Raw genomic sequence first — 9,954 nt, forward strand, 5'->3', positions numbered from 1 at the left:
GAGTTCAGTTTCGAAACGTGTATCGTTCATAGACACGGGTGTTCTTTCTTCGAATAATTTTTTCCACCCTTGTCTTTTCGTTTTCTTTTTTTCTTTCTTTTCTTTTACTTCAATTCCCAAGATACACACAGAGAATCACCGTGAACTCGTCACTATGTTTTATTTTTTTTTTTGTTCATTTTCTCTTTTCTCTTTAATCCTTACGTTCAGTTCATCCCAGAAATAGTTTTTAACGGAACGATAACGTAAGTTATACATTCGGTAGGCCCGTTACGTTTTTAAAAACAATAACAGTATCTGCATATATAACACGTGGTAAATATACATATATATTTATAAATATACATATACATATAGGTATGTACATGTGTATGTATATATATATATAATATGTTTATATACGAATATGTTTACAGTTTCACGTACACGCGTATGTATATTTTAAATGTACATGCGGAGCCGCGGGAAAATCGAACACGAGCGAATCCGGGATGTTCGATTTCACCGGGGGGTGTCTCCGCAAATTCAACGACGAGAACTCTACAATCGAAACGGGCGACGTGTTAATTTAATCACTTCGAGATTTACTCGCAAACGGACCACAGTTCGCGCCCATCGATTATAACAGTTTTATCCGTAAAACGAGGAAAATTACGAAATGATACTATTAAAAGTATTATAATCGAGGGATGCAAAGTTGCAACAAAAACTAGCGTGGTCCATGCCTGCGAGTGAAGATCGCCGAAGCGTATACCTTTTTTTCCTTTCTCTTTCTCGCTCTGTCTCTCGGAAGAGGGGTTTCAAATTTCCCGCCAATTTGTTCGTTTCGATCGACCGAGTTCCCTGTACAGGTAGCGCATAGTCTAAGGTCGTTACTGTACGAAGGTATCGCGATAGAAAGCATTGTGTTCTTTGCACGGAGGAAACTGAATCGATCATAGTCCCTATAATTAGCGGGTTTTCGTGCACGAAATGAGGAGATGAAACTAGGATCAATCGAACATCGACGAAAATGCTTGCGAAAGCTTGCCTCGTCACCGATACGAAAATAAATAATGCAAAGACGATTCGATGATTTCTGAAAAACGGAACAGTGTGTTCTCCGCAGAAAGGTTACGTGTATCGCATACGATTGAAATCGTGATTATAATCAAACGTATATTTTTTGCCTTTTTTTCTTTTATTTCCTGTTGCACGGACACGGCTATCGATTTGTACAAACATCGCTGACGTTTCTTGAACGAAATTGCACTACCACTTGCACGCAATGTACATATATATTTCTGGTATACTATATATATAGTCGGATATATAGTATACATTTATATATACATATAAATATATAAAAAGGAAACATTGATATATATATATATGTATAGACTATTACCGACAGAAACTCGATATTTGGAAGTTGAGAGACATCGTGTTTGCGAAAAATACTCAATGCTTCGCCTCGAGATACCTCGGAGAGGACGCGTTTACTTGAAGTCATTTCAATTGTTTACATCTACAGAAGAAGGTATGATAGATATACGTATATACAAGACGCTACACTCCATGAGAACATATTATTATTTTAATACTAAAACCTTTTTTGGTGGTATTTATTATTGTTTTAATTTAATAATAGATTATTAATATCTACTAAAGTATTTTCCTTTGTCTCTTATATTTTGTTTTTATCTCTCTTCGTACTTTATTCTCTCACTCTCGCTCACTCTCTCCCTCTCTCTCTCTCCCACCCTTTCGCTCTGTCCCTTTCTCTCTATCTCTTTCTCTCACATCTAACTATCTCACTTTTATTCTCTTGCACGTTTATATTTCTTTTCTCCGAATAAAGTCGATGGTTTTGCATCGGGGGATATCGTCGCATCCCTGCTTTTTCTTTCTTTTTTTTTTTTTTTTTTTTACTCGTTTCTCTTACTTTTTTTTTCTTTTCTTTTGTCCAGAAAAAATTCTGCATCCTCGTTACGGTATATCGTCCACGGATATCGTTGGAAAATATATATATATGTATGTTTGTATATATATATATAGTTTGCCGAGTGGGGCGAAAAGCGGAATGGAACGGAACGAAACGAAAAAAATAATGCTTCTGTACATTTGTCGTATCTGCTTAGAACCATTTGGTGTGCATTACCTTTTTGTTTGTTTTTGTTTTTTTTTTTTTGTTTGTTTGTTTAAACTGGACATCTCTGAACGATCTCTTAGTCCTACTTGTCGCCGTCTTCGGGGTCTTTAAGCGTGTGCCATTGAGCAATAGGACGTCTCGGGGATGCCAACATGTCGGACCAGTGTCTCAACTCTGTTCCGTTCGCGTTGTACCCCAATATGACCTTCCCAATGGGTTCTGAGGTGCCGATACGATCGTAGTCGACTACCGTGACAACCAATTGCACTTTCTAAACGTGAAATCACGCATTAGTGCATTGCCTTCTCACGGGGATACTGTTAGTTTTTGCCATAACTTCCGAATCGTAAGGGTTTCTTAGCGAAATGTTACGCGAAGCGTAGTAAAAAATTTATGTATAAAGGATTTGTGCAAGAGGTAAAGCTATAAGGGGAAAGGAATTTATGTTTCCTTAGGCAAATCTAGTCTACTGTAAGACATACAGGATGTTTCAGAATTATAGATTCATCGAAGAGTAGGTGATAGAGAATGACGAAAGAAACATTTTTTGTTAGATAGGTATGTGTCTGTTCTCGACTGGTTTTTTAGTTGTAGAGCTTGAAATGTGTAGAACTTAAGCGCCTAGCGACGAGCAACCCGTCGTACACCAAACGTGGTTTCGCGTGGTTTCAACAGAGTTTTAAGTAGGAAATTGTGTATCACCTAGTATGGAGACATTATAATTGTATTGTTCGAGATTTATCTGAGATAATTGATTAAAAATTTTCATTTTGTAGTGAAAGTATAGTTGGTTATTCGATGTGAAGTGCACAAATCCTGTACTTTCTAATATTTGTCACTAAGAACCAACGTAAAATCCAAAGTATGTCTTTCAAACGAAAAATTTTCATTTCATCATTTTCTACCCTTTTCTCTTCGATGTATCTGTAGTTATGAAATATTCTGTATACCGGTAAATATTGTACAATATTTCAGATGAATAAAGAAATATTTTTTCGTAATTTTAGATATAGCAGTAGGAATATATGCGCGTATGCAAGCGATAAAGAGAGATTATTTAAGAAACTTACATTTTTTTTACTTTAAAGGAGGTGTTCCTTCTTTAGACATGTCTGACCTTCGGTTTAAAGAGCATGCAAAAAGCGTTTAAGCGTAATTCTTAATATCGCGGAAGCTTTTTATGCGATATTATACAGCAGAGAATATGTATCGTATTAAAATATCTTACGATCCGGAAGTATGGCAATTTTTAAAGAGCTTACACTAAAATTGGCCCCTTCATAAAGTGCCCGTTTTGCTCCCTTTTCATTTTTTAAATATACAATCAAGATATAAAAATCAAGAAAAAGACAGTTTTAATTGTACCAAAAATAAAAGTTACAAAGAACTCTCTTGTTCGTTAATAGAATAATTGCTTACTCGAGTGAAAATGACGCGCATTACGTCGCTGTCACCTTATGAAGGGTTTTTTTTTATCAACGCATTACACACGGATCATTTATCCTTGCTTTCAATGGCTTTATTTTTATATGCAATAACAAACCATCCGTTTGCAATGGTTCTAGATTATTTAGCAAACTTCTTACGTTACTAAAAAGAAAAAAATATTATAAATAAAGTTATTGTCGTGGTTTCTGTCTAAAGAAATAATTGGAAGGAAAAAAGTCGTGCTAGTTTAATTATTAGAAGTAAAAATGTTAGAGAAAATGTTAGCGCTACGTGTTACTGTTACCTGTGTCTGTGAACTGTGTCAAACGAAATAAACTGTAGTAGATCAATTCTGAGGATTCGTACCTGTATTTGCTCGAAGGGTACCTCAAAAGTGAATGATTCGTTGTAATACGGATTAAGGGTGCACTTTTTAATGGACGTTTTCTTTTTCTTCAATCTCTTCCCGTTTTGCACCAGAGCGATCTTCACGTAAGGATCCGACAACCCGCCTACGTCCATTTTCTTCAGGTTCTTCGCCTCGAGGATAACCACTGTCAATTTGCCTGCTGTCGGCACGTATCGAAGCGAGAAGCAGATATCTCCAAGTTTATTATCCTGCAATGAATAAATTTGCATGAATCTTCTTACCAATTTCTTTAAATCTGAATAATTTAGCAGAAAGATTGGTATTATTGGTTCAGTAGTTGAACTTTCTAGAGAAGAAAAAGAAAACAACAATTACACTGACGAAGTAGGTAACATAATATTTCTTTTCTCTTTCTTTTGCTGAGTTAGATTATTAAATTAAGTGGGTTATTTGCACCGAGGTAACGTGAAAGTGTTGAAGGTGTAAATGTTTTGCAACATGACATAATTTTCATTGTTCAGTTGTTGAATTGTTACAATTACGTTAGGTATAAAATTGTAAAGTTTGTTGTCTAAATGAGATTTCGTGTAACTTGAAATCTTTTTTTTTCTGGAACAATAGTTTTGGTGAAATTTATAAGAGTAACAGTTTCTCCTTTAAAACAATGAAAAATGAAGCACGTGATATTTCGAGCAAACATTCTGGCAAGCAATGAATCATTTTCGAACGCGATCTAGCGAAATACCAAAGCGAATTTATAACTAAAATGATAGGTATATAAATATACGCGTAGAAAATTCATTCGACTAGAACTTACTATTAGTCACAGCCTGAAATTCGTGGAAGAATATCTACCACTCGATATACATAATGTTTACGTATCATTAACGAGCTACTTTAATAAATTCGTGTTAATTACTTAACAGTAAATTTCATTGTTCCAAAGTATCATTTCTAACATTTATAAAATGTTCACGAATTTCTATCAAAGAAAATGGCAAAATTGTATCGAATAGAGTACGTTTGAAATGAATTTACCTGGCCGCCTTCGCCCTCGACGCTCTGCAAATCCCTCCATTCCTCGATCGTTTGAGCCAGATCGACCGTGCACAGGAGAACCTTCACCTCACCGATCTGATCGTGTTTCGAGAACCTATCGAAGTCGAAGATCGCGAAAACGAGTGTCTTGTTCACGATGTCTGAGTATGGTACCTGACAAACGAACGTTCTCTCGTTAATTTTCCGCAAGAAGAAAAAGTGGGTTAAGCCTCCATTGACTAGTCGTCAAGACGATGTCATTGAGAGAGTAGAAACGCTTACTGACCTTGAACGTGAAAGTCTCATTGAAGACCGGATTGAGCGTTTTCCTATGTACTTTCGTTTCGAATTTCTTCTTCTTGTCCGGCAGCAGATAGACCTTCACGTACGGATCAGATGTGCCGCCCATGTCCAAAGCTGGCAACTCTTGGGCTTGTATCACTGTTACTGCCAGGTTGCTCGTGTTGAAATCGTACTCGAGCTGTGAACGTTGATTGATTAGTATGTTAATTGGTTTCACCAAGGAGAATGGGTCTATGACAATTTTTTGGATCATTAAAAATTGGATAAGATAGTTAAGATGAATATTAGATAAAAAAATTTCCACATTGGTTGATTAGTATATTAATTGGTTTCACCAGGGAGAATGGATCTATGGCAATTTTGTGGATCATTAAAAATTAGATGAAGCAGTTAAGATGAAAATTAGAGAAAGTGTTTCCACACTAAAGGTATAATTTTGTTTTAATGTTTTAACAGTGGTGCAAATATTTACAACATATATTTTCTTCTACATTTTAGTTTTATACTATTTACAAGTGAATTAATATTCATGTTTGTAGATTGTACATTAAATTCTGCTCTTTTCATATATTACAAGAATAATATGAAATATATAAAACTAATAATAGCAACTCTCTTTCATTTACAAGACTTCTAACAAAAAATTCTAAAAGAAACTTTTCTTCTGCTATCTGTTATAAAATAATAAAGAAGTGATTGAACTGTAATAGCATAAGCAACAGTGAATTGTAGATAATTTGCCCATCAGTTCATATCTTCCATTCAAACAAATTGCAGAAACTTTTTTTCTTTTTTAAAGTAAAAGTCGAGAAATTCCATGAAAAACTCAAAGATTCACCTTAAACTGAAGTTTTCCAAGTTTCACCTCACTTTGTTTACTCTCGCCTTCATCCGGTTCCTCAGCATTGTCGGTCAATTCTTCCATATCCGGCTGGACCTTAACAAATCGAAGTGGATTCCACGAGTGTAGAATGTGCGTCTAATATCTACATGAGGACACGGAACACCGAGGACGTACCTTGTCTTTGTACGTGCTGCCCAATAGCTGCACGGATTTTAGGTCCACCGCTCCTTTCAACCCTTTCTTTCCATCCTTTGATCGTCTTTTTCGACACCATCTTCTCACGCAGCAGAAGCAAATTCCAAGTACTAATAGGCCTACGGCTACTCAAGCGAGAAACGAGAAAATCGAAAATCGAATTAAAAGTGGCGCGCTCGATGGGTAAGCTAGTAAGGAAGTACATATAGGGGGTAGGGAAATATGGCGTCTCCTATAGTGCGTGTGGTACCTAACCCAAGCGCAGTTCGTGAAAGCAGTTTGTAACGTTTGCTATTTTTCGTTCTGCTTATGTGGTGAATGTGAATTTTTTGACGAATGAATGTGGCACGTGTATGTGAGATATTAGTAAAATTAATTGATGTGATGTAACGAGTGTTGTCGAGTGTCTATTAACACTCGATGCAACTGGAACAAAGGAAATTCTCGTGATTAATGTTGTTCGTTCAGGTTATGTTCCACGATGTTTGTTTTCTGAGTTATCTGAAAGAGTAAATTGTTTCAGAGGCAATTGTTGGCTTAATTAGAGACACTGTCCTTGCGTGAAGTTTTCAGATATCACACTTTTCGTACAATAAATTATATAATGATATAATAGAAATTATAACAAGCATGTGTTAAAAGACTAGTGATGTTAGAATATTTTAATATATCTATGGTAGTAGGACAATTGAAGTATTTAGAATGTAATAGCTAAGATTATTATGAGAAATGAATTTGGAAAATGCATTCTTTTACATTATAATTGCATTGTTATTTGTCACTTGTGTGTGCGTCATTTGTTAGACTTACGCAGAAGTTGTCTATCTGAAAACTTTTTCTCATCATTGTAGTATCACTGTATTATAGTATGACAAGTTGGGTAATTTATAATTTCGTTTTTTCACCTGTTGGTTGTCAAAACTTTCATTACCAATTGGATCAAGATGCGTAAGAAATTATTAAGTTCTTTAATATTATATCACATTGAAATACGTATATCTATAATATGTATTGTAAGATTATGAAGAAATTGAACGAATATACTTCCTTTATGTTAAAATTCAATGTTTCTTTACTATTTTATTAATGTAACATTCGGTCTTAAAATTATGTCATATTCTTTAATATTCTTAATACATTCAGTACATTTTACTATTATTTAGTTTCTAACCTGTACTCATAGCTAAAACCGAATTTATAACAATACTTGAAATCTCAAGAAAAAGGAAAAGTTTTGAAAAATCAAATTAAAAATTCCCAAAATGTCGAACATCACGGGTTTCTTTGAAATAAAACTAAAAATATGTATAACTACTTTGGGTTGCAGTCACGGCGTCAGTATTTAAAGTATTGCGTAAATCATAAAGTGTTCACAATCGTCTGCTTTTACCTATTAAAATCATTTCGAGTCCCCATGTTGGTATTCCCATTTCCTCCGCGATCTCCTTGCCGATGTTTTCCACCTGATTCTCAAAAGCTTTTCCTGCAGTTTCTGTTGCCCCTTCCGACTCTGTGGCTGTGAAACTCAAGCAACGTTAGTCGTGTCGTGACACCGTAAAAAAAATTCGCGCGATCTTTATCACAGAGACGAAAGAAAGCACGGTTTTGAGGCGTCGTTTACCTTCTTTTATTTCCATCTCTGTGCTCAGTATAGTTTTTAACGTCGATTCAACGACATCCTCCACCGGTTGTTGGTCTTCTTCCGGCACCTTCTCTGCCTCTCGCTTGACAACAGGCATTTTCTGAATCAAAAGATTGGTACAGAAATTTCAGTACATTTTAAACATTCTTCGACTATTTTTAAAATAATGGTGAAAAGTGTTCAATTTATTCTAAGCGACAGTGTATTATTTCAGTTTTTTGCGTCTTTATGAGTTTCAAGCGTCAAACCTAACCTAACATAACTACTATTTGACAATCATATTCTATTTGTTTTAAGTGTCAAAGGGATAACCTAACCTAATATAACCATTATTCAACAATTATACATAAAGATGTTGTAAATTGTGAACATCTAAGAAATTATCAAAAACATTTCGAAATTCAAATGGAGTTGTATGAAAAGAAGATAATAAAAAAGTTAGAAAATAACATTAACCCTGTAACATCAAAATATTAGTAATATTTACGCAAAAAATTCTAACAAGAATATTTAAAGGAGAATATTTTTATATTTAATTCGCAGTCGCTTTTAGAATGCATATGTTCAATCTGAAATATTTGCACGAGATACTATATATTTCAGCGATACTGCAGCAAGTGCATTTCTTTTTTTAAGTGTGTCATGGACTTCGATCGAAAAAAATAGCCCTCTTCTGTGAAGTAGTAAAATTCTTCTATAGCTCACCGTCGGGATATAAAGCTCGTGGCGAAAACAACGGGACTCCTTGAATTCTATTTTCTTCGTTTGAAATTCTGTTCCCAAAGTTGCTCCTCTCTCTCTCTCTCTCTCTCTCTCTCTCTCTCTCTACGTGAGCTCGAGATCTGGTGTTGGTCATAAACACACTTTCAGAAGGGAAATTCACGAGCTCGAAGAAAATCCAGAAACAAGTTTAAAGCTCGCTTTCTTAGTCACGTCGGTGTGCGTGTTAATTAAACGTGTATGAGTGTATATAAAATTCGCGAGGGAAATGCCGTTCCTCGACTATAATTTTAATTTAGGTTCTTTAAATTTACATAAGAATTCTTGAATACATCTTGAGAATTTTTTTTTTAATTTGACTTGATCTTTTAATTCAATTGAAATTTGTAGCGGATGAGGATGTCCATCAAGCGTTTAATTTTTATTTTTGTAATTTTATTGTGATTTCATTACTATTCTTAAAAAAAATCTTTTAATGTTTCTTTTTTTTTACAAATACCCTGCTGTGTTACTTTCGCAGCTAAGAATCTCTTTGCATTCTGATCTCATTTATGTATTTTAATATTTCTGTGACGATTTCGTCGCGATGAAATTCCTTAGAAACTGAAATAATTTGCTTCGAGGACAATTACGTTCGGGAATTCTCAAGTTTTGAGATAGGAAAATAAATTTGAAAGCTGGAGAGTAGTACTTAAATTGTAAGATATTTCTGTTATTTCATAAGTTTCTTTGAAAATCCAATTTATGTCCGCGATTTTCCGAGGAACGTTTTGTTATAATTGGATTAGCAGACACACTTGATTGTCACAGAGTTATTACGTCACTATCGATTCACAGTTTTATTGTACTCGTTAACATTTAAAGAACAAGTCGCATATTTCTAGTGCATTTAATTGTCAAAACGAATCACGAAGTTTCTCTCATTCTCTTTGAATATCATTACCATTATTTATTATCAACAAACACTATATTTAGCAATGACAACTCTTCTCGAACCATATTTATTTCTTACGTCACTCGAGTCTTGTTAAAAGAAATTACAGAACGTTAGATTATCTTCAGAAGCTTTCTATCGTTATTAAAATCATAACATTGTTATTCGTTGCTGTTAAACTTTAATTCTTCAATTTTTTACAATATCTTCAAATCCTTTCGATTTTATCAAAACCCAAGAATATAATTGTTTTCTAATTAAAAATTCCAAATTCAATTCTAAACACAGAATAAATTCCGGAAATACAAAGTATCACATATTCGATCATAAATCGTACAACTGAACTTCA

General features: G+C 34.4%; 1 protein-coding gene across 5 annotated transcripts in view; it reads right to left on the reverse strand.

Moving 5' to 3' along the window:
- Positions 1-1,940: 1,940 nt before the first annotated feature.
- LOC108575021 (synaptotagmin 1) overlaps positions 1,941-9,954 on the reverse strand; it is a 51,027-nt gene continuing 43,013 nt past the window's right edge. For 3 of the 5 annotated variants that reach the window (XM_017937714.1, XM_017937715.1, XM_017937712.1), the window contains exons 2-9: positions 7,931-8,051; positions 7,700-7,825; positions 6,289-6,434; positions 6,109-6,207; positions 5,254-5,448; positions 4,968-5,141; positions 3,926-4,177; positions 1,941-2,402 (exon numbers count right to left, since the gene is read on the reverse strand). In XM_017937714.1, the coding sequence (XP_017793203.1) occupies positions 2,214-2,402; positions 3,926-4,177; positions 4,968-5,141; positions 5,254-5,448; positions 6,109-6,207; positions 6,289-6,434; positions 7,700-7,825; positions 7,931-8,048 (1,299 nt within the window). In that variant the 5' untranslated portion in view covers positions 8,049-8,051 and the 3' untranslated portion in view covers positions 1,941-2,213. Of the gene's footprint in view, positions 2,403-3,925; positions 4,178-4,967; positions 5,142-5,253; positions 5,449-6,108; positions 6,208-6,288; positions 6,435-7,699; positions 7,826-7,930; positions 8,052-8,656; positions 8,976-9,954 lie in introns of those variants that run through there. The other 2 variants (XM_017937713.1, XM_017937716.1) reach the window with 2 other exon arrangements.

The sequence above is a fragment of the Habropoda laboriosa genome, unplaced genomic scaffold (assembly GCF_001263275.1).
Source record: "Habropoda laboriosa isolate 0110345459 unplaced genomic scaffold, ASM126327v1 scaffold204, whole genome shotgun sequence".
Lineage (NCBI taxonomy): Eukaryota > Metazoa > Arthropoda > Insecta > Hymenoptera > Apidae > Habropoda > Habropoda laboriosa.